The sequence below is a fragment of the Gallinula chloropus genome (assembly GCF_964237585.1).
Source record: "Gallinula chloropus genome assembly, chromosome: 17".
In the NCBI taxonomy this organism is placed as follows: Eukaryota; Metazoa; Chordata; class Aves; order Gruiformes; family Rallidae; genus Gallinula; species Gallinula chloropus.
The window spans coordinates 10,134,659-10,158,461 of NC_140102.1; the positions used below are offsets into that span (position 1 = coordinate 10,134,659).

Below are 23,803 nucleotides of genomic sequence, written 5' to 3' on the forward strand. Positions count from 1 at the left end.
GCGACCGGACCTCTAAAGACTAAGTGGGCATCTTGTTACCCTTAATGCAGCAGCCCTCCACAGCGACAGGCACAAAGTGTCCCAATGCCCAGAGACAACTCCAGCATAGCATGGTGCCGTCAGGAGAACATCTCAAGCCACCTACATGGATGGGGACAGGAACCTGCTCCAGCACAGCAGCCCTGCTCAGCCATGAGGGACAAAGTCACAAGTCCTCCACTTCTAACCCCTCTGGAGATGCAGGTTGATTGGAAGGGAGCACAGTTACACCATTACCACTGCTGTCCCTGCCACCACAGTAATAGACGGCCTCGTCCTCGGCTTGGACCCCAGTGATGGTTAACGTGCCCGTGGAGCCGGACTTGGAGCCAGAGAATCGCGAAGGGATGCCCGAGGGTCTCCTGGTGCTGTCATAGATCACAGTGACAGGGGCAGTGCCAGGGACCTTCTGCTGGTACCAGCCAACATAGTTGCTGCTGCTGCTAAGCCCGGAGCAGGTGATCTGGACGGTTTCTCCCGGGTTTTTGGACACCGAGAACGGCTGAGTCAGCGCTGCCTGGACCAGGGAACCTGCAGAGGGAGAGGAGAGAGGGGAGAAGACGGGGGTCAGACAGTGCCCCACGTGCACAGATCTCCCTGGGCTAAAGATGGCAACAGGCTCTTGTCCCACAAGGTCCTGATGCCAAACAGGGACCCAGAACAACATGCGTCTGGCCCAAGGACAGAGCCCTGGGCCACTGTGAAAAGAGCTTGCAGAAGCAAGAACAAGGATTGCCAGAGCTGAAGAAGGACCCTGGTCTGGATGTGGGCACACTGTGGGGGAGAAGAACCCTGCCCACACCAGAGCATCCCCATCAGAGAGCAACTGAGGCTGTAGGAGCATGGGGTGGGGACATGGAAATGTCCTACCTTCCACAGGGACAGACACAAAGTGTCCCCATGCCCAGAGTCAGCTCGAGCATGGCATGGTGTCATCAGGAGAACATCTACATTCACCTGCATGGATGGCGACAGGAACCTGCTCCAGCACAGCAGCCCTGCTCAGCCATGAGGGACAAAGTCACGAGTCCTCCACTTCTAACCCCTCTGGAGATACAGGAGGATCTGGAAGGGAGCACAGTGACACCATTACCACTGCTGTCAGTGCCACCACAGTAATAGACGGCCTCGTCCTCGGCTTGGACCCCAGTGATGGTTAACGTGCCCGTGGTGCCGGACTTGGAGCCAGAGAATCGCGAAGGGATGCCCGAGGGTCTCTGGTCACTTTTATAGATCACAGTGACAGGGGCAGTGCCAGGGACCTTCTGCTGGAACCAGCCAACATAATCATAGCTGCCGCTGCTAAGCCCGGAGCAGGAGATCTGTGCTCCTGGTTTTTGACACGGAGGGCAGCTGAGTCAGTGCTGCCTGGACCAGGGAACCTGGAAAGAGAGCAGAGAAGATGGGGGTCAGGCAGTATTTTCCTCACTGCCAGCCCTCCCTGTGCACCAGGATAAGGAATTCCACACTTCGGTGCAGATTGAGCCAGACACAGTCACAGGCACTTCCCAGGAGCTGAGCCCAGCACAGACCCAGCTCTAGCAGCAGCAGCACAACATTGTGGTCAGTAGCAAGAGACAGTGGGGTTCGAGACGGGGACACACTGAACTTGTTGGGATGGGGACAGTGATTCCCGGACACGGAGTCTCCTCCAGTGCTGTGGGGCATGAAAATGAGGACACCCACAGGAAAGGCCATGCAGAGGGGACAGGAACTACCTCTGGAGAGGGTGGATCGCTGTCCCAGGTGGCAGTATGACCATTCCTATCTGATGAGGCTGAACCCACCGCAGTGATGCTCAGGATCAGGGCAGAGACCTTGCTGCAGGCACGTCCTGCCCAAGCGTGGCCAGGCACCCCTCACCTGCACCCAGCCACACGGCCGCTCTGCAGCGCCGTGGCCCCTCAGCCCTCCCCTCCCGTGGCCAGGCCTTGACCGTCCCCACAGCATAAGGGCCTCTGCAAGAGCCCGGCAGGGCCGCTCTCCCTCCATGTGGCATGGCTCCAGGCAGAGCCCTTTGGCTACAGGTGCCAGAGACATTCCCATGCTGCTGCGTGCACAGAGCTGTGCCAGCCACACACCTCCTGGTCAGGGAGACGCCACCAGCAGCTGCAGCCCCTCCCGACAGCTCCAGGGTAAGGCAGAAGGGTGGTGGGGAGCAGGCACCAGTGATGAGGGGAATCCTGGTGCTGCAGGGCAGGGGCAGGAGCAGCCATCGCTTTCCCAAGTGAAAGGGGACTGGCAGAGATCTGTGGCTCTATAGGAGGGCAGAGCCAGGACACCAGGCACAGCCACCTGCAGCACAGGGCAGCAAGGGCAGGGCCATGGCAGGGATGTGCCCCACCAGCAAACAGGGACAGCAGAGACAATGAATGGGCCCCGCGCTGGTGAGAGGTTTTTGTATCACTTCCCCATTGGTCTGTGTCACCATTATTGCTGCTGTCAATGCCACCACAGTAATAGACGGCCTCGTCCTCGGCTTGGACCCCAGTGATGGTTAACGTGCCCGTGGTGCCGGATGCAGAGCCAGAGAATCGCGAAGGGATGCCCGAGGGTCTCTTTGTGCTCTCATAGATCACAGTGACAGGGCCAGTGCCAGGGACCTTCTGCTGGTACCAGCCAACAGGATTGCTGCTGTCAAACCCAGAGCAGGTGATCTGGACAGTTTCTCCTGGGTTTCAGACACGGAGAATGGCTGAGTCAGCACTGCCTGGACCAGGGAACCTGGAAAGAGAGCAGAGAAGAGGGGGGTCAGACATTATATCCCCCGCCCCAGCCCTCCATGTTTGGCAGGACAAGGAATGCCACAGTCAGAGGCGATTTGACCCAGACACGGTCATGGACACTCCACTAGTACAGTGGGACATTGAATTGAAGCCATTGAGAGGAAAGGCCGTGCACAGGGGATAGGAACGACCTCAGTCCCACACCCACAACTCTGCTTGGCCAGGAGGGTGAAGGGCAGAGAACCTTCTCCTGATTTTTAGTCTGTGTCTCACTTCCTCTAACTCCCTGTCACCAAACACCAAAGTTGCTGCTGCTGTCGTAGCCACCACAGTAATAGACGGCCTCGTCCTCGGCTTGGCCCCAGTGATGGTTAACGTGCCCGTGGAGCTAAATGCGGATTTGGAGACTCGCAGAGGGATGTCCAAGGGCTTGTTGCTGTTGTAGTAGGCGACAGTGATGGGGCACTGCCAGGGACTTCTGGTCCCAGACAGCATAAGGAGAGCTGCTGCTAACACAACAGCCTGTCCAAGCACAGACCCAGCTCTGGCAGCAGCAGGAGGACATGGTTGTCCGTAGCGAGAGGCAGTGGGGTGGATGACAAGGTGTTGTGGTTTTGTGTGGCAGAGTTGTGGTGGAGAACAGCTGCAGGGGTTTCTTCTGCAAGAAGCAGCCAGAAGCTTTCCCTAGGTCTGACAGAGCAAACCCCAGCTGGGCTCAAGGCCAGACCCGCTGCTGACCAACGCTGAGCCTGGCAGTCATGGTTATAGAGCCTTTGGGAATCCCATTTAAGAGAAAAATAATGCAAGCAGCCACTTTTTTCCCCCAGAGAAGGGAGTGAAAAGTCAGACACTGTGCAGGCACCAAGGACAGGGAAGGGGGGGAGGAGGCGCAACAGGTGCCAGAGAGAAAGATGCCCCTGCAGCAGCTGGAGACTGAAAGGGAGAATAGAGAGAGAGATCCACACTGGAGCAAGTTTGCTGGGGGGCTGGGGCCTTGTGACCTCGTGGAGATCAGGCTGGAGCAGTTTGGGCCTGAGAGACAAACTGTGATTTGTCACTGCACCCATAGCAGTGACCCAGACTGGGGCAGCTGGGGAAGAGTTGAAGCCCTGTGGGAAAGGACTCACGTTGGAGAAGTTCATGGAGGACTGTCTGCTGTGGGTGGGACCCCACGGTGCAGCAGGGGAAGGGGGTGAGGAATGCTGCCTCCTGCCTAAGAAGGGAAACAGCTTGTTTGGAACTCACCAAAACCCCCATTCCTCCAGTCCCTGTCCCTCCCAATGCCACAGTGGAGGGGGGGGAAGAAGGGAGTGAAATCCTGAGTGAAGTGAAGTCTGCTAAGAAGGGAGGGCTGGGGGGAGGTGCTTTGAGATCTGGTCACACTTCTCATCACCCGACTCTGGTGTCACTGGGGTGCAGGGCAGTGCAATGAATTAGAGAGTTTTCTTCCTTTATTCTGCGCTGAGTCTGTTCTGCCCATGACACTGATTGCAGAATGATCTCTCCCTGGCCTTATCTCAAATGCTGAGGCTGTCAGTAGATATTTTCTCCCTTGACCAGCTGAAGAGGGGAGTGATAGAGTGATTGTGGTGGGTGTCTGGCCTCTGATGTCACCTCCAGTGCTCTGAGACTCAAAAGGGAGCACAATGACAGCCACGGGCATGCAGAGGAGACAGAAAGGTCCCCAGCCACCAGCTATACCTCTGTTGGGTTAGGAGGGAGAAGGTCTAAAGAACCTTGGTCTGATTTTCATGTTTTTGGCTCAGTTCCTGCTCCTCCCTGTCACAAGACACCACCATTACTGCTGCCGTCCAAGCCACCACAGTAATAGACGGCCTCGTCCTCGGCTTGGACCCCAGTGATGGTTAACGTGCCCGTGTAGCCAAACCAGGATGCTGACTTGGAGCCAGAGAATCGCGAAGGGATGCCCGAGGGTCTCTTGTCGTTCTGATAGATCACAGTGACAGGGGCAGTGCCAGGGACCTTCTGCTGGTACCAGCCAACATAAGCATAGCTGTAGCTGCTAATCCCAGAGCAGGTGATCTGGACGGTTTCTCCCAGGTTTTTGGACACCGAGGCTGGCTGAGTCAGCGCTGCCTGGACCAGGGAACCTGGAAAGGGAGAGGAGAGAGGGGAGAAGACAGGGGTCAGCCAGTGCCCCACATGCACAGCCCTCCCCGGGCAGTGGGACAGGGTCCTGTGCCTAAAGACCATAATGCTACTGAGGAAAACAGAGGTCGTCACACGGCATCCAAGACCAGAGCCCTGGGGTCCTCTCAGGGGAACAGGCTGTGCCAGCACAACAGAGCACCCAGCAGAAGCAGATTGTTAAGCTGGGGACAAGGTAATGCCCATATCTTCTGCAGGGACAACATGAGGTGCCCACTGCTCCAGAGTACCTTCTGCATGGCCTGGTACAATCAGGAGGACATTCAGAGCCATGGCCATACAGAAAGGCCAGAAACCTGCCCCTGCCCAATCCACACAGTTCTCCTAACATGGAAGGGAAGGTTTCTAAGACCTTTGTACCTCAGTTCCACATCTCTCTAAGTCACTACATCAGCACCACTGCTGCTGTCGTAGCTACCACAGTAATAGACGGCCTCGTCCTCGGCTTGGACCCCAGTGATGGTTAACGTGGCCGTGGAGCCGGATGCAGAGCCAGAGAATCGCGAAGGGATGTCCGAGGGTCTCTTGTCTTTGTAATAGATCACAGTGACAGGGCCAGTGCCAGGGACCTTCTGCTGGTACCAGCCCACATAATTATCACTACTGCTGTCAATCCCAGAGCAGGTGATCCGGACGGTTTCACCCGGGTTTTTGGACACTGAGAACGGCTGAGTCAGCGCTGCCTGGACCAGGGAACCTGGAGAGGAAGAGGAGAGAGGGGAGAAGACGGGGGTCAGCCAGTGCCCCATGGCACAGCCCTCCCCGGGCAGTGGGACAGGGCCCCTGTGCCCAGAGGTCCCAGCCGTGGGCAGCGAGTCTGGCCAGGGCACCTGAGCCGTGGACGAGCACCACGAGGAGGAGAGGGGCCCAGGCCATGGCGCGATCCCAACAGTTCTGTGTGCCCATGACGATGGGGCTGTGTCATAGACCCTGACTCCCTTTAAAGCACCAGCCCACCCAGGCACAGCCCCTCCATGGAAACGTGCCCCCAAAATCTAATGGCAGCTCCTGTCCCTGAGGCCGGGTCCCACTCCAGACACGTCTCTGCCACCAAAGGCACCTGGGGCAGCCTACGCCAAAGTTCCCCAGGCATTCAGCCAGGAGAGGCACAGCAGGCTCCAGAGGGATCTGAGAGGACTCACCCCACACAAGGGCACTACACACTGGTACCTGGCTGTCCCCAGCCCCATTGCCTCCTGGCTGCCCTAGGAACATCAGGACTGTGCTGCGGGGCCACACTGACACCGTGTGGGGACAAGGAGGCCCTCAGGGACACAGCTGGAGGAAGTGAGAGCAAAACCCAGCACAGCACTCTGCCCATGCTGTGCCTCACCCCCACCACGGCTTCCACCAAGTCCCGGGGCTCCAACTGCCCTTGCCACATCCTTCTGGGCCTCTGCATGGTGGGACCCTGCTCAAGACACCCTGTGCTTGCAGGGGAGAGCCTCTCACACAGACACGGGGCCTTCGGCACAGTTGCTGTCACCAGATGAGGGTGGCCATCAGCCCTGAACTGTCAGGGAGCCCAGAGGCCAGACACACACGCAGAGATGGTGGCAGGGTGTCTGCCAGCTTCTCTGGGACACAGAATAAGACATTTTGAGGGTGGGAGCGACCAGCCACCCCAAAGGCAGGCCCTACCAGGAGCTGTGTCACTGCCACATCCCCAGCAGCACCATCAGGACTGTGGACCCTCGACACAGCAGAGAGTGATGGTCACCCACAGCCCAACCCTGGCCACCCTGTGGGCACCTGGACACTGCCCAGCAGTGAGCAACAACATGCACAGAGCCCAAGGTCAGAGCCCTGGGCCACTGTGAGAAGAGCTGGCAGAAGCAAGGACGAGGATTACCAGAGCTGGAGAAGGACCCTGGTCTGGGTGTGGGCACACTGTGTGAGAGCAGAACCCTGCCCACACCAGGGCATCCCCATCAGAGAGCAACTGAGGCTGTAGACACATGGGGTGGGGACATGGATGTGCCCTGCCTTCCTCAGGGACAGACACAAAGTGCCCCCATGCCCAGAGTCACCTTGAGCATGGCATGGTGCAATCAGGAGAACATCTCAAGCCACCTACATGGATGGGGAGAGGAGCCTGCACCAGCACAGCAGCCCTGCTCAGCCATGAGGGGCAAAATCAGAAATCCTCCACTTCTAACCCCTCTGGAGATCTGGAAGGGTGAACTGTGACAGCATTACCACTGCCATCCCAGTCACCACAGTAATAGACGGCCTCGTCCTCGGCTTGGACCCCAGTGATGGTTAAAGTGCCCGTGGAGCCAGACAAGGAGCCAGAGAATCGCGAAGGGATGCCCGAGGGTCTCTGGTCATTGGTATGGATCACAGTGACAGGGGCAGTGCCAGGGACCTTCTGCTGGTACCAGCCAGCATAGCTGCCAATCCCAGAGCAGGTGATCTGGACGGTTTCTCCCGGGTTTTTGGACACTGAGAACGGCTGAGTCACTGCTGCCTGGACATGGGAACCTGCAGAGGGAGAGAGGGGAGAAGACGGGGGTCAGCCAGTGCCCCATGGCACAGCCCTCCCCAGGCAGTGGGACAGGGCCCCTGTGCCCACAGGGCCCAGCCTTTTGCAGCGAGTCTGGCCAGGGCACCTGAGCCGTGGACGAGCACCACGAGGAGGAGAGGGGCCCAGGCCATGGCGCGATCCCAACAGCTCTGTGTCCCCACACTGATGGGGCTGTGTCATAGACTCTGACTCCTTTTAAAGGCACCAGCCCACCCAGGCACGGCCCCTCCACAGAAACGTGCCCCCCAACATCCACTGGCAGCTCCTGTCCCAGAGCTCCCATGCCCCCTCCAGACATGTCACAGAATCACAGAGCGTTAGGAGTGGGAATGGACCTTAAATGCTCATCTAGTCCAACCCCCCATCAGAACAGGTCACCCAGACTAAATCACACAGTTACACATCCAGACAGGTTTGGCTGTCTCCAGAGAAGGTGATTCCACAATCTCTCTGGACAGTCTGTCCCAGTGCTCTGGCCTTCATCAGGGAAAAAGTTTCTCCTTATATTCACATGGAGCTTCCTGTGCTCCAGCTTGTACCTGCTGCCCCTTGTCCTGTCGCTGCCATCCCTGAGCAGAGCCTGGCTCCAGCCTCCTGACTCTCACCCTTTACATATTTACAAACATGAATAAGGTCACCCCTTAGTCTCCTCCAAGCTAAAGATCCCCAGCTCCATCAGCCTGTCCTCATAGGGAAGGTGTTCCACTCCCTTCATCACCTTGGTAGCCCCACGCTGGGCTCTTTCAAGGAGTTCCATGTCCTTGAACTGAGGGGTGATTCAATCAAATACAATAATGCTGAATAGATTGATGTAGATGTAGCTTGAGATAAATAATATAACTTTAATTTGTGTATTTTAAGAATATATTTGGTTTGGATTTTAGTAGAAAATGGCTGTAACTGTGTGAGCTGTTTCATGAAAGCAGCTACAAAACTTAGTCATAACAGTGCAACAGCCTTGAAGCTAGTGAAGACAGGGAGTCATAGATAATGAGACCAACGACCAATTAAGAGACAGAGTATATCTTGTTTTCAGTTAAAAGGAGTTCCTAACTAGTTTGTGTAGGAATGTGTTTTTGAGCTCAGGAATGTGTTTTGGTAACTATGGAGAAACCCATAAAGAGCATGCGCTGAGAGAGAGGAAGACATCCAGCCTTCATCCCTGAAGACCACTGGAAGACCCCCTGAGTGTCACTGAGCATGCTCTATCTGGGAGGAATTAATATAAATTACTTCCTGGAAATAATTTGAATGACCCTGCCTTTTCTTAGAAATTATAATGAATATGTAGAGTTAATCTGTATAAATATGAGCAATTTGGCTTTAATGAGTGCACACACTGGGAGGAGCGATCCCCTGTGTGCCCAGAGCTGCAGTACAGGATACCTGCTTCATAGTTACCAAGGCTATTGAGTTTTGATTCCAGCTTTCCAAGGCATCAGGGCCCCAGAACTGGACACAATATTCCAGGTGTGGTCTCACTGGAGCAGAGCAGAGGAGGAGAAGGACCCCTCTTGACCTACAAACCACCCCCCTTCTAATACACCCCAGGAAGCCATTGGCCTTCTTAGCCATGAGAGCACAGTGGGTGCCAACAACAGGTCAGTCTCTCCACAGGATGTAGATGGGATCTCTTCTCCCCATCATTACCCACGGGCTGTAGGGGGACAGCCTGCTCCACCATGGTCTTCTCCATGGGCTGCAGGGGAATCTCCAGCACCTGGAGCGCCTCATTCTTCCCCCTCCCTCCTTCCTCCCTGGCCTCGGTGCCTCCATGGCCCCTTACAACTTCTCATTCCCTTCTCTGGAGGCAAAATGTGCCTGCTAATGGTTTTTTTTTTCTCTTAACTGTGATTCCCAGAGGCACTGTGACCATAACTGATGGGCTTGGGCTTGGTCAGCAGTGACTCTGGCCTTGAATCAGCTGATGTTCTCTCTCAGCCTGCAGAGAGCTTCTGGCTGCTGCTTGCAGAAGCCACCCCTGCAGCTTCCCCTTTCTCCACAAGAATCCAGCCACACAAAACTGCGACATCATCCTGCTGTCCCCCAGGACCCCCAGGTCCCTCTCACCTACGCTGCTCTCCAACAGGCCAGTCCCCAACCTCTACTGGTACCTGGGGTTGTTCTTGCCCAGATGCCAGACCCTACCCTTGCCCTTGTTACATCTCCTTACACTTCTCCCTGCACAGCTCTCCAGCCTGTCTCAGTCTGGCTGAAGGGCAGCACAGCCCTCTGGGGTGTCAGACACCCCTCCCAGGGCTGTGTTGTCACCAAGTTTGCTGGCTGTACACTCCATTCCCACACCCAGGCCATCAATAAATATATTGAATAGTACCAGTCTCAGTGCTGACCCCTGAGAGACCCCACCAGACACAGGCTTCCAGCCAGACTCTGTCCCGGTGATCAAAACTCGCTGGCTTCTTCCCTTCAACCAGCTCTCAATCCACCTCACTGCTCGACTGTCCAGACCACACTTCCTCAGTTTAGACACGAGGATGCTGCGGGAGACGGTGCCAAACGCTTTACTGAGGTCAGGGTAGACCACATCTACTGCCCTACCATCATCTATCCACCTGGTTATATCCTCATAAAAGGATATTTCTGCCCACCAGAGGCACCCAGGGCAGCCCAGGCCGCCTGCTCCCCGGGCACTTGGCTGAGAGAGCCAGGTCCTGCTTCCCGATGGGGCGGCACTGCTGGGATTTCTCAGGAGCTGCAGGACTGTGACCCACAGTAACAGACGGCCTCATCCTTGGATTGGACCCCAGTGATGGTTAAAGTGCCCGTGGAGCTGGACAAGGAGCCCAAGAATTGTGAAGGGATGCCCGAGGGTCTCTGGTTGTTGCTATGGATCACAGTGCCAGGGACCTTCTGCTGGAACCAGCCATAGTAGTTGTGAATCCTGGAGCAGGAGGCCCAGACAGAAGGAAGAAAAAACCCTGCAAAGGTAGAGCCAGAACAGGTACAAGTGCAAAAGGTTCCAACTGTCCACCCTCTGCAGCTCTTCCCCAAGCAGAAGAGGCATAGGAATGAATGGGGGGGGGGGGGGGGGGAACTAATCTCAGTATCTCCTTGACCTTCACCAAAGCTGCTGCTCTCCCAGCTACCACAGTAATAGACGGCTTCATCCTCGGCTTGGACCCCAGTGATGGTTAACGTGCCCGTAGAGCCAGACCTGGAGCCAGAGAATCGCGAAGGGATGCCCCAGGGTCTCTGGTCACTCCAGTAGATCACAGTGACAGGTCCAGTGCCAGGGACCTTCTGCTGGAACCAGCCAACACCGCTGCTACTGCTAAGCCCAGAGCAGGTGATCTGGACGGTTTCTCCCGGGTTTTTGGACACTGATAACGGCTGAGTCAGCGCTGCCTGGACGAGGGAACCTGCAGAGGGAGAGGAAAGAGGGGAGAAGACGGGGGTCAGCCAGTGCCCCATGGCACAGCCCTCCCCGGGCAGTGGGACAGGGTCCCTGTGCCCAGAGGGCTCTGCCATGCACAGCGAGTCTGGCCAGGGCACCTGAGCCGTGGACGAGCACCACGAGGAGGAGAGGGGCCCAGGCTATGGTGCGATCCCAACAGCTCTGTGACCCCACGCCGATGGGGTTGTGCCACAGACCCCGACTCCTTTTAAAGGCCCGGCCCAACTCCTCCTGTGCCCCGCCGTGCCGAAGCACGCCGTGCCACCGCCGCAGCCCGGCCCACGACGCCGGCAGCCTCCGGCCGCCGCCGAGCAGCCCTCTGCGGCAGCGCCGCTCCGCCGGCCCGGCGCAATCCCGCCGCGCCGCGCCAGCACCCCCTGCCCGCAGCGCATCTCCACTGCAGGCCGGGGCTCCCCGCCCGCCCGGGACGGTCTTCCCGCGGCAGCACGGGCGCTGCCCCGGCTCGGCGGCACCGCGGGGACGAGCCCCCACGGCCTCTACTGTCTCTGCAATAGGAGGGCAAACGCCCCCCGCTCGGCCAGCTCCGCCCGGAGCTCTACACACCCGCTGCGCCTTCCCGTGCGGCTCCTACGCCGGCGACAGGACGAGTCCGGGTCCTTGGGCAGCTCTCACAGAACCTCCCATGGTTCAGTACTGCAGCTCGGGGAAAAACCCAGCAGCTTCCTCCCAGCCTCCAGTACCCCCTCTCACCAGTTCCAGCCCCCCATCATCCTCTAGAAGCATAACAAGCACAACCCAGACACCTGGAGACAGTTATTTATTATTCTACATTCATTTTACAGAAGTGCCACCACCACCCACCGTGGGTGCCTAAGTTGAGAAGCTCCTGCTTAGACCATGGATTCTTTTCCACTGGCCTCTTTCTGCTCATCAGCACTTTCTTCTGCTCCAAGTCCCAGTTCAGAACCACAATTAACATTTCTTTTGTGGTGCACCACAAGCAATGAAGTGAGGTGGCTGCCTCACAGCCCAACACGCCACAGCAGTAACACCCACCGTGGCACAACTCCACTTCCACTTAACTGGAAAGAAGGAACGGAAGGCACTGAGGAGTCCAGGAGCAGCGTGAACGTGTTTTAGTGCTTCTTGAACTCGATTCTCTCTACTTTCACCTCATCCTCTATTAGTCGGTAAACATAAGTCACAACCGTGGAAGCCTGGATGTCCATCAGCACAAATGAAGGGGTGATGTTCCTGGAAAGAAAGACACACTGTGTTGATCTCCCCGATTAGCCCACACTGTGATGAACATGCCCCATGCTTACGTGCTCTAACAGAGGTCATTGCCCAGCGCTGGAGAGATGCAGGAAGCTGACACCAGCATCTCCAGCAGAGCTGCACTGAGCCTGGAACTGCCCTCGAGACTCCTGAACAGCCTGAGCCCTGGTAGGCTCAGACCTTTAATTCCACACTGCCTTCAGAGTCTCATTTCCAAAATACAGGCATGCACCTTCCACCGAGACACCAGAAAGCCAAGTGACTGAGAAGCCGCTGCACCCCACTCCTCCCCGTGCCCAGGAAGTGGTCCCAGGCAGCCCAGGGCTGTCATGGGCAACCCACAGGCCAACTAACACCTTGGTGACAGGGGAGCCCCAGGGCCTTCCCTAGACAGAGCGAGCTGGCCTCCTGTCCCTCACGCAGGAGCACTTTGCAGCACAGTGGCTGAACACTCAAAGGTAAGGCCAACGGGTTCTACTGCACTGGGCAGCTCAGGGCAACCCCCGACTCACGTTTCCAAAGCGCTGTAGGCTCCTGTAGCTGATCCCGGGTTGATGTAGAACTTATTTTCATGTTCAAAAGCTCCAAATCTGTGTGTGTGTCCTGAGATGAGAATGTCTACATCCAGCTGCCTCTGCAGCAGTGCCAGGCTGGCCACATCACCCCAGGGAATAACTTGATGGCCGTGAATCAGCCCAATTCTGAACTGCCCAACAGTTACCACCTTCTCTTCAGGATAATTCAGGCTCTGAGAAGGAGAAAGGCACAGCCTGTAAGTCAGCCAAAGTTATCTCACCCACACCCCAAAATATAAACTGTTTTCTATTTAAGTGCACAGTGTCTTTTTCAATGTACAGACCTACTAGGTGTTTGTACCACACCCCAGCAAGAGCAACTGCAGAGCAAAGAGCTAGGAATTTGCACCTGTGTGGAACTGCAGAGAGATCAGGAACCTCAAGGCCACCCAACAGTAAACAAGCACACACATGCCCTCAATTCCTGCAACTACACAGCCAGCTGGGGATATCCAGCAGCCTCACAACTAATGAGTCAATGATACATAATAATGCTGAGTAGGTTGATATAGATGTAGCTTAAGAGACAATTAACATAGCTTTAATATAAGAAGAATTTACATGTTTTGAGAATAGAAAGTATTTACACATTTCCAGGCTTCACTATCACAGACTTGTGCCAGAGTTTGAGCCAGGTGCACGTGTTACTCCCACACCCAGGCAAGCACAGCAAGAAGGCTCTTGAGTCTTACTCATTCCTACTCATTGTCCTGGTGAAATACAGTTCAGGAATTGCAAATGGTGAAAGGCTCCCCAGGCTTCATCAAGACACCCACAGAAAGTGGGAAGTCAGGCCGAGGAATTAACCGCATCAAGAACATTACCTCAGAGTCACCCCTAACGATGTGGATGTCTGCAGACAGAGTCCTGAGGTAGTCATAGCTCTCCTCAGTGCAGAGGTTCCCCGTACACAAGATGTGTTGAATCTTTCCTGGAACCAGCAGCTTCTTGAACTTCACCGGCAGGCCGCTGCACCGGTGCGGGATGTGGAGGTCCCCTAACACCAACACCAGCTTCACACACAGCAGGAGGAGAGAAAGTTTGAGCCCCGGTTACCTGACAGGGCGGCACCAAAGCTTTTTACTGCCCTAGGGACATTCACCAGGCCCGGCCAACCGCTGCAGGCCCGGCGGGGCCCTCTCTGGGACACAGCTCCGAGGGAGCGGCCCCTCGCCCCGCGCAGGCCGCCCCCACCCGGGGAGAGCCAGGCGCCCGCGCTCCCGCCCGCGGCTGGAGCCAAGGGAACGCGCTGCCCAGGGGAGCCCAAGGCGTGGGAAGCAGCTGCCGCACGCCCAGCCTGCGGGCTCGGGGCCGCTCCCCCGCCGCCGCTCACCATCCTGCTGCTCCGCACGGCCCCGGGAACGCCGCTACCCTGACGCGCGATGGGGTAACTAGGAAGTGCAGGTAACTAGGAAGTGACGCGCCCGTTTTTCTCCTCCCTCGAGCCAATGGCAGCGCTGACGGCTCCCCACGTGACGCCCGTGCCTGTGAAGGGTCCTAGGGCCCGCCCACAGTGCTGAGCATGCGCAGTGCGGAGGAGCGGGCAGCCCCAGCCCCTCACCCCCCGCCCGCAGCGGGGTCGGTGCGTCACCGCGGGGCACGGGGAGGCGCCCGCGAGCGCCCCGTGGTTAAACGTGTCCTTTGCCCCTCAGAGGCTGCGGGGGGCGCTGGGGCTGAGGGGAGACGGGGCTGAGGGGGGGTTGGGGGCAGGTTTGGGGGCAGGTCTTTATGGGGGGACACAAGTGACAGAGTCACAGAACAACCGGGGTTGGAAGGGGCCTCCAGAGATCACCGGGTCCAACCCCCCTGCCAAAGCAGGGTCCCTAGGACAGGTCGCACAGGGCGGCGTCCAGACGGGGCTGGAATATCCCCAGAGAAGGAGACTCCACACCCCCTGGGCAGCCTGTCCCAGGGCTCCCTCACCCTCACTGCGGAAAAGTTCTTCTGCATGTTGGTGAGGAACTCCCTGTGCTCCAACTTGCAGCCATTGCCCCTTGTCCTGTCCCCACAGACACTGAAAAGGGGCTGCCCATCCCCCCTGCATCCCATACTGAAGATATTTATAAACATTAATAAGGCCCCCTCTCAGTCTTCTTTTCTCAAGGCAGAACAGCCCCAGCTCACTCAGCCTTTCCTCATAAGGGAGATGCTCCAGCCCCTTAATCATCTTCATAGCCTCCTCTGGACTCTCTCCAGGAGATACCTGGTTTTTTTTAATACCAGGGAGCCCAGAACCGGACACAATACTCCAGGTGGGGCCTGACCAGAGAAAGTTCTTATGGGGTGGGAACAGGTTCTTACAGGGACACAGGTTCTTACAGAGGTAGGGCAGGTCCTTACCTGTGAGGACAGGTCCTTAGGGTGGGGACAGGTCCTTGGGGAGGCTGGTCCTTACCAGGCAGGACAGACCTCCCAGGGCAGGGCACTGAGGGGCTGGGTCCTGTGGAAGATGGGCTCAGCCAGGACTGGGTGATGCAGCTCCATCCAGGCACAGGAGACCCCACCAAATGACACCATTAGCGCCTTTGGCTCACCTCCCTAACTCAGGTGCCCCAGGGCATGGTGCCATCCCCCCAGAGAGACACCCAAGGGGCTCCTCTGGACTCCACATACATGATGCACACCATGGCTGAGGATTAACTTTTATTGCCAGGAGAGACAAACTGCGCAGAAGCCCAAGCCGGGCTCAAGCCCGCGTTGTGCCAGGTGCTGGGAGAGCCCAGGAAAGCCAGGCCACAGCAGAGCACTCCAACCTCTCACCGCAGCACGAGATCCCTGCTCCTGGGTGCTCCTGGGCTGAGCCCTGGCAGGTCTCACACCATGTCAGATACTCTGTAGGGAACTTCTAGGGTCAAATAGGAGGTTGCTGCCCCTCACAGCCCGACGCAGTGCTGCTGGGCTTGCTCAAGCATGCCAGAGGGTCTTTACCCATTCCTCGTGGGCGTTCTCCCCGTTTGAAGGCCTTGCCTCCAGGTTGCAAGGGAAGCTGCAGAAAGCTTTTGTTCCCCGTTTCTAAAACCAGTCGTAGGCCCGTGACAGGGAGCAGTAGTAGCTGCCGTTGTCTTCATGGCAGGCGGATGCGATGATGAGGATGCAGGAATTGCTGGCGAGGTCTTTGGTGGCCGAGAAGCGGTTGGGAGTCTTGGCAGATTTGTGCTTGTCTCGCTCGGACTTGTAATAGAGCAGATACCTCAGGGAGTGCCCTGGGCGCTGCTGGTACCAGCTGATGCCAAAGTCGCTGATATTGTACTGGCGACTCAGGGTGCAGGACAGCCGAGCAGTCTGCCCGGGCAGCACGGACACGGAGGATGGCTGGGTCAGCATGGGCTCAGCTCTGGAAGCTGCACACACCAAGGATGCAGTTACTGGTGGCCTGAGCCACATTGCGCGTCATCTCCAGCCCTAAAATGTCCCACTCATCCCTTGAGGTGTCCCCATTACCCAAACCCCATCCTGCTCATCACACCACACAGCCCTGGAGCAAGATGCCCTACTCAGTGTGACATCTCCCTTGTACAGCCCGGTCCTGCCCAGCACCCCACAGTGCCCCCCCCACCCCACCCCCAGCAGCTAGCTCAGCCACATCACCCTTACCTGTCCCCACCATCCCTGCCAGCAGCAGGACCATGAAGCTCAGGACCATGGCAGGAAGCAGAGGAAAGGATGCTGTTTTGGAGAGGGTCTGGAGCACTACACGAGCCCAGGTTGCTGTGCTGCTGGTGCCAGTGAGGCGTATGTAAATGACACAGGGGGCTCAGGGACTCCAGCTCCCCTCGTTGCTCTCTTTGCTGCAGCTGGGCCTCAGGGAGAGGGAGCTCAGTGCAGTGGGGTGAGAGCTGAGCATTGCAACCCACCACCCACCTTCACCCCAGGCTGGGCCATTTCCTCCAGGTGGCCCAGCAGAGCCCAGCCCAGCGCATCCCCTGCACTTCGTTTTGGAGGGGAGGCATTGCTGACCATCTCTCCTCTCTCATGGGGGGGGAGAGCTGAGAGGTTCCCTGTGGTCCTACACCCAGACCTTTTCCCACCAGGCATGCAGGAGGTCAGAGCCCTGCAGCACACTATGCCAAGGATGCCCTGCAGTAGCAACAGGCTGGAGGACAGGTGGCTCTGCTGCCACCAGGGACAATGGAAGAGAGGACATGGCAGAGCCTCCACAGCTCTCTCATTGCAGAAGCAATGCGAGGGAAGCTGTTCCTTTCTCCATGCAGCTCCATCGCTGTGGCAAGAATGACTGTCCTGCAGTACAGGCCAGGAGCTGCCAGCAGTGCCGGGGACTCTTGTCTCCTTGCCAGGGTCCCCTCAAAACCAGCAGCCACTGGTGAATGTGCAGGGGTGGCTGCCGAAGTCACCTGCCAGAAGGCAACTCCCAAGGGAGCCGGTGCAGCAGCGCAGCTGGCGCCTGGTGCGGAAAGACAGCAGACCGTTACAGCCAAGGGCTGCCCGACTCACAGGGCGTAACGCCCGGCCTGCCTATGGCTCCCATCGTGGGGTAAAGCCCGGCCTGCCTATGGCTCCCATCATGGGGTAAAGCCCGGCCTGCCTATGGCTCCTATTGCAGGATGAAGCCTGGCCTGCCTATGGCTCCCATCATGGAGTAAAGCCTGGCCTGCCTATGGCTCCCATTATGGGGTAAAGCCCGGCCTGCCTATGGCTCCTATTGCAGGATGAAGCCCGGCCTGCCTATGGCTCCCATCCTGGGGTAAAGCCCAGCCTGCCTATGGCTCCCATCGTGGGGTAAAGCCCGGCCTGCCTATGGCTCCTATTGCAGGATGAAGCCTGGCCTGCCTATGGCTCCCATCACAGGGGCCAGAAACGCCACATCACAAAGCCAGCCACGTTCAAGGCCTGGCCTCCCCCAGCATGTCTCTGCATCCTCCAGCCACTCACTAGCCCTTGGTGGTCCCTCACAGCAGGTTGGCTGGCAGACACTTCGCAGCATCTCATACCCAGCCCCTCACCCATGTGCAGGCTCGCCCCCCGCCCAACGCCACCCAGTCACCACCCTACAACTGCCCTTTGCCTCTCCTCTGCAGCACCCAGCCCTGCTCCCAAGGCCCCCCCCAGAGCAGTTCCTGACATCTGGCCCTGCACTTGCTCTGCACTGGAGGGGAAATGCGGCTCTGACACAGGACCCCGTCTCTGTCAGGGGCAGACTGAAACGGAAGCACCGCCATCACGTGAGGATGCGATGCAGCAAGCAGGGGGCTCGTTCTGCTGCCCCATGCTGCAGTGCTCTGAGCAAGGGCTGGTGCACCCAACGGCTCATCTATTTTTTCCACATTCTCCGCCAGTTGGTCTAACAAAAGCAATTGCCCTTCTGCCGCCAGCTCGCTGAGTTTGCTGTGACACAGCCCCCCCGAGCAGCGACCGTGTCAGATCACGCAGATGTCACAGAGCAGGGTCTGCACCTGCAGTGCCACAAAGCAGCAAGGTGCTGGTTAGACCTGGTGGGACCACACGACACCTCACAGCTGGGCTGCTGCTCTATGGGAGGGCAACAAGGGCTGCTGCACCCCTGCCATGACAGCATTGGCTGGAAACACAGCCCCTCCCCGGGCTCTCCAGCAGCTAACACCATCACCATCAGGCATCTTGTCATCCTGGTGCCTGTAGTATGGCACTGGCACCTGCAGCACCAACCAAGATCCCAGCCAGAGGAGAGCAGCTCTGGGTGTGCTGAGCACCACGTTCATTACAGTGAGATATGGAGGTACATGGGGAAAACACCAGCTGGAGCTCAGCCCCGAGGCCAGCTCCTTGCCAGACCATCATCTCCATGAGCTGGTGGCCCCATGAGGGACAGGGAGGGACTTGGCACCTTGAAGCACAACAATGAGCAGTGGTTAGGGAACAGGGTAAGAGGGCTCAGCCATGCCCAGCGGTGCCCTTGGCTTAAAAAAAAACCAACAAAAAAGACCTTTAACACCTGCCTACATGATGGATCACAGAGGAGAGCATCCCAGCAGAGTTAATTGCAGGGAGGGAGGCCAGGGACAAGTGTGAGCTCCCCAACTTGCAGCTCTGGGGAATCCCTGGAAGGGGCTCTGCTTATCCAGACACAAGCAAAAGAGCCATGGGGCAGAAGAGACAGCTGCCAGCAGAGCCCCTCCACTGCCTGCTGTGTTGGAAAGGTTCCCTGGCTCCAATCCCACCCCTCAACTTCAGAGCACAGGTATCTGCAGCTGGTGGGAGGGAACAAACAGACCCTGGCCTGGCCTTGCCCAGCTGACCAAGAGCCTCCTTTGGCCAACCTGACGCTTGCAGCTGCGCATAGTCCTAAGCCTGTGCTCCCTCTGCTATTTGACTTGGATGCCCAGCCCTGACACTGATGTGCAGCAGCCCTGGGGATTTCTCAATTACAACAAACTGGGTGAGAGTTCACAGGCAAAAGGTCCCCTGGTGACCCAGCTGCCATCTCCAGCTCCTTCCCCCTGGGACCAGGATAAGTTTGTGGAAGGGGGCTGGCAACAGCCAGGGCTCATCGCTTCCTCTACTTGTGCTTGATGAAAGTAAGTTGAAGGACAGTGGGGTGGTTTATCCCTGGCTGGAGGCCAGATGCACACCAAAGCCAATCTATCACTCCCCTTTTCAGCTGGACAGGGGAGAAAATATCTATTGAGAGGCTCAGGAGTTGAGATAAAGACAGGGAGAGATCATTCCCCAGTCAGGCAGAACAGACAGTCTGTTCAGAGAAAGGCCAGGTATGTCTTTCAGTCCTGGCTCCTTCAGTTTGGGAGATACTGCTGGATGTTTGGCATGTTTCTAATTGTCACATGCCATTTCAAGTAACTGACCCAACACACCAGGAAAGCCCCAAGACCTCTAAGAAACAAAAGATGCAGCTTTGGGGAGGGGCTCTATTCAGTGATCACTTGGACACAGCACAGCAGCTCTGAGGAGGCACACACCAACTCCCATGAAGAGCTAGACCTGAGCCTTGTGTCTGTCCAAGGTGGCTGCTCTGGGGGAGGAGGAACCTTTCCTGGGAAGAGCCACCTGCCCCAGTTACAAGTCTTGACCTCAGTTTTCATCCAGGAGAGAGATTAATCCATTTCTCCCCTCTGCCTACAGAGGGGCAAAGCTCTGAAGCCACCTGCTGCGAGTTCTTGCTGGAGAACTTGGGGAAACACTATGCTGACCTAGTAGGAAAGAGCCAGGTACCACCTCACCTCCACAGAGGAGCTGGGAGTGCTGGCTGACTACCCCCAGCCCTCATACACAGTGGGTGGGACTGGGCGCTGTGGCCCCTCACAGCACTGTGCTTGGACTGGACATGGCTGTGGGCAGCAAGAGAGTTCAGGTAACAAGAGAAGGGACAAGCAGAAGCCAAATCTGGTGGGCAGAACCTCTCTGCCAGCACCTGCTGCCCTCCCACCCCACACCTAACTGATGGTGGGACTCACTCCACAGGTTGGCTGCAGCAGCTCTCAGCGAACACCTAGATGAGAGAGCAGCAGAGAAGGGGCTCTTCACACAGGAGAGCTCATCCCCTCAGCAGCACCCCAGCCAGGTCCACTTCCCAGGGCAAGGGAAGCTTGGAGGGGAAGGGGACCCCTAGATAAGGAACAGACCAACAGGACAGGCCCTCCACTGGTGACAAACACAGCATGGCCACCAGCAGGGCTCAACCCCCATGCTGTCCCACCAGAGCACACACTCCTGCTTGCAAGACTCCTTCACTGAACCACTCTTCCCAGGATCCCCCTGCTCCTCAGAGCTTCACACTACTACAGCCAAAGCCACACCTTGACAAGCCACACAAACACAGCACCACAGCCAGGCACAAGCAGCAGCCTCCTGCTTCAGGAGACATCCAGAGCCTCCTCAACTCCAGCAGCAGCATCACCAGCACTCAGCCAAGGTGGTCAGAAGACAATCACACCTCCTGATGGCTCTCCTGAACAGCTCTGCCACCCAGTCCAACATCAGCCTAGCATTTATTTCTCTAAGGGACTTGATTTAAACAGCTTCTGACCCTGGTTCCTCCCTCCCACGCTGGGGCAGCTCAGCACTCAGAGCACTTCAGCTTTGACTCCCTGGCCTTTTCCCTCAACTGTCCCTCCAGAGAGAAATGAGACACCACAGATAAGACCAGGCAGAGCTCAGGACGTTATCTCCCACCAATAACTTAGGCCTTGACATTTAGAAGGAACAGGACTTTCAACACCAGTATCTGCTGCCAGCCTCCACCATCCAGACCTGGACTCCCTCACCAATCCAGGCAAGGAGCTGGGAACTTCCTCTATTCAACAGCTAGAGGTCAGCAGTTCACAGGCAAATTCTGCCATGAAAACTCAGCTGTCAAGCATCTGGAAATGTCATGGTTTCACTGTGCCACTGAAACACCAGCTGAAGCCTCAAAACTCTCTCTCACACCAACATGAGGAGCGGGTTTCCTCCTGGAGGCCAGTCTGCAGGCAGCACTCATGAGATTGTTCTGCTACAGCAACTGTAAGAAGCAAGGAGCTCCAACCTGAACCCTGACACTGGTGACCTTGAGAACATTGCATAACCCACATAGGCTCTTAAGTAAGATCAGCTGACTGCATCCGAGTCACACTGCCAGACAGGTCATGTTTTCTTAGCTCCAGGGTCAGAGCAGCTCTTCAGGAAGAGGCTATCAATGGAAAAAATAATTAGTTACTGAAAATACTCTAGGACACATCTCTGATTACCTCTCCCTTGCCCTTCCTCAGCCTGGAGTGCTGCCAGTGCCATCCCAGTGGTGGATCCACTTTTGCCAAGTCATGCAGACACAGTCCTTGCTAGGCTGCTCCTCCTGTCCACAGGGAACAGACAATTGTGCCTCATCCTTTAACTGGCTGACACCATTAACACCTCAGTATCTTAATGTTAGCTTAAGAATTAAATAAAGAACACACACAGGTAGTAGGTCCAAATAAACTCCTTTATTTGTCTGTCCTAAGTACAGCACTACCTGAACTCCCAAGTCCTGCAGGTCCAACCATTCCTTTCCTTCCCTACTAGCACTGAGGTGAATTACCACCATAGATCTCTGGTCTGGTCAGTCTGTTTCCTCCAGCTTGTTCCCTGTCCATTCTTCCGCTCCCTGCGGGCTGCAGGGCTCTACAGCAGGCTCCTCTTCCCTACAAGGAGCTGCATCTTCACAGGAGAGAAGAAACACCTACAGGGAAGGAAGCAGAAGGTCAGCACTCAAGACACATCCCAGCAGCTGGGATGAACATGGGCTCTCTTAGCCAAGGGTGACCAGGTCAAATGTAACTGCTGACATCTGCCCTGAGCCGGCACAGCAGGGATCAGGTGGGGAAAGCTGCAGGACCCCACGGCAGCAAGACAAGAACCTCAGTGGGGGAATCTATGGCTTCCCTGCCTTCAGGGACACAGCCAAGATCATTTCTCCTGCCCTCTCCAGCTCCTGTCTGCGTTCCAGGGCACGGCAAAAGGCAGAACTGCTTCCTACCTAAAGCTCTGAAGGGCACTGTGACCTCCACGGATCGTTTCCGCGTCCTCCGGGCTGCCTGGGGCCTCCCAGCAGAGCCCCCCGGCGGTCTCCCGGCAGAGCCCCCGGCCGCCAGCCCCCACTCACCGCTGCTGTGCTTGCACTGCTTCAGCGCCTCGTTGAAGCCCTCGCACAGCGTCAGGTCCCTCTGGCTGGTGGCGCACTCCAGGAACTGCTTCATCTCGTAGTGGCAGGGTCCGTAGGGCGACTGCTGGTACGCGGGCGGCTGCCGGGGCTCCTGCGGGCGGGACCCGTCAGGGCTCCGGCCGCCCCCGGGCCCTTCCCCGCTCAGGGGCGCCCGCTGCCCGGGCCCGGCTCCCGCCACCCCCCGCCCGCCCCGCACCGCGCCAAGGGCAAGGCAAGGGCAGAGAACCGCCGCCGCCAGCCCGGCCCCGCTCGCACCTGGGCCGGAGCCGCCGCCTTAGCCGGTTCCGAGGAGCCGCCGCTGAAGGCGCCGGTGAGGGCGCTGCCCACGACGTGTCCTACGGCGGAGCCCACCGCAACGCCGGCCGCCGTGCTCGCCATCTGCGCCATCAGCCCGGGCTGCGCCGGCTGCGCCGGGGCCGGCATCGGGGCCGCTGGGGCCGGGCTGCGGAGAGGAGCGAGTGAGGGCGGGAGCCCGGGCGGGCGGGAGCCCCATCCCCTCCCGCCACCGCCCCCGGGTACCTGGCGGGGGCCGGTGCCGCCGCGTGCCTCCCCACGCTCCTGCTGCCGCGCGCCATCGCCGCTCTGCGGCCCCGCCCCACGCGCCGCCTTAAAAGCCGTCACCGCCCCCCACGTGACGCTCGGCGCATGCTCGGTCGCCGCGGCCGAAGCCGCCCACCCCGCCCCTCTGAGGGAAGGCGGGGCCTGCCGCCGGCCGCGTGCGCCGAGAGGGGCGGGGTGGCTCCGGGCACCTCCCACCGTGCCGGTCCCGTGCCGCCTGCCCCCGCCAGGGGGCGCCCCAGCCCCGCGGGGCCCGGCCTGACCCGCTCGGGCGCCTCCGCGGGGGCGCGGGGGGGCGGCAGGGCCAGAAGCGGGCGGGGCCTTGGGCGGCGTGGGGCTGGGAGCGCGGGGCGTGAGCGGGGCTCGGCGGACACCGACTGCCCAGAGAGGGGGTGGGTGCCCCGTCCCTGGAGGTGTTCAAGGCCAGGTTGGATGGGGCCCTGGGAAACCTTGTGTAGCTCCAGGCCTGGAGGTTGGTGTCCCTGCCTGTGGCAGGGGGTTGGAGCTCTGTGACCCTTGGGGTCCCTTCCAGCCCAGACCAGTCTGGGATTCTGTGATCTAGTGTTGGACATAGTAGGGCTGATCAGATGGTTGGACTGAATCCTGAAAGTCTTTTCCAACTGAAACCATTCTATGATTCTGTATCGTGTGATGGCTCCTGTCTCCGTAACAGAGCGACCACAGCTCTGCTCTCAGGGGGCTTTGGCTTTGCCAGGACACAGGGACACTGTAAAGGGGAACTGGCGTCTCACTGTGCCCAGCTCCAGCACCCACGGGTGCAGCAGCTCTGGATCACTGGCCCAAACATGGCTCAGCTCGGTGTTGGGCTCCAGGCTGCACCTCCCCACATGTTCAGCTGAGTGCAGCTGTGGAGCCACAGAGCCTGTGGTGAAGGACAAAGCTCTGAGCAGTGGGGGCAGGAGT

The 23,803-nt window shown here is 58.0% G+C and overlaps 2 protein-coding genes and 1 gene segment (V, D, J or C); all 3 read right to left on the bottom strand.

Annotated features, from left to right (window-relative positions):
• Nucleotides 1-11,645: 11,645 nt before the first annotated feature.
• Nucleotides 11,646-14,049, bottom strand: LOC311198313 (vacuolar protein sorting-associated protein 29-like). Its single transcript, XM_084272235.1, has 4 exons — nt 14,024-14,049; nt 13,515-13,703; nt 12,628-12,863; nt 11,646-12,091 (listed from the first exon to the last, which is right to left on the bottom strand). Exons 1-4 carry the CDS (start codon nt 14,024-14,026, stop codon nt 11,974-11,976), a joined length of 546 nt encoding a protein of 181 aa, XP_084128361.1. The 5' UTR covers nt 14,027-14,049; the 3' UTR covers nt 11,646-11,973.
• Nucleotides 14,050-15,702: 1,653 nt separating this feature from the next.
• LOC311198070 (pre-B lymphocyte protein 3-like) lies at nt 15,703-16,333 on the bottom strand. The segment is given in 2 exons: nt 16,285-16,333; nt 15,703-16,031 (listed from the first exon to the last, which is right to left on the bottom strand).
• A 5,249-nt stretch (nt 16,334-21,582) lies between these two features.
• CHCHD10 (coiled-coil-helix-coiled-coil-helix domain containing 10) lies at nt 21,583-22,933 on the bottom strand. The gene is made up of 4 exons (XM_084271885.1): nt 22,841-22,933; nt 22,577-22,763; nt 22,262-22,412; nt 21,583-21,838 (listed from the first exon to the last, which is right to left on the bottom strand). The coding sequence occupies exons 1-4, from the start codon at nt 22,894-22,896 to the stop codon at nt 21,819-21,821; spliced, it is 414 nt and encodes a 137-aa protein (XP_084128011.1). The 5' UTR covers nt 22,897-22,933; the 3' UTR covers nt 21,583-21,818.
• Between the last annotated feature and the right edge of the window lie 870 nt (nt 22,934-23,803).

Coding starts and splice junctions, on each gene's coding strand:
- LOC311198313 (XM_084272235.1), bottom strand. Junction 12,864..13,514: donor TCGTTAGGGGTGACTCTGAG/GTAATGTTCTTG, acceptor TCTCCTTCTCAG/AGCCTGAATTATCCTGAAGA. Junction 12,092..12,627: donor GCCTACAGCGCTTTGGAAAC/GTGAGTCGGGGG, acceptor CTTTCTTTCCAG/GAACATCACCCCTTCATTTG.
- CHCHD10 (XM_084271885.1), bottom strand. CDS start 22,896: ATGGCGCGCGGCAGCAGGAGCGTGGGGAGGCACGCGGCGGCACCGGCC. Junction 22,764..22,840: donor GCGGCACCGGCCCCCGCCAG/GTACCCGGGGGC, acceptor TCCTCTCCGCAG/CCCGGCCCCAGCGGCCCCGA. Junction 22,413..22,576: donor AGGCGGCGGCTCCGGCCCAG/GTGCGAGCGGGG, acceptor TCCCGCCCGCAG/GAGCCCCGGCAGCCGCCCGC.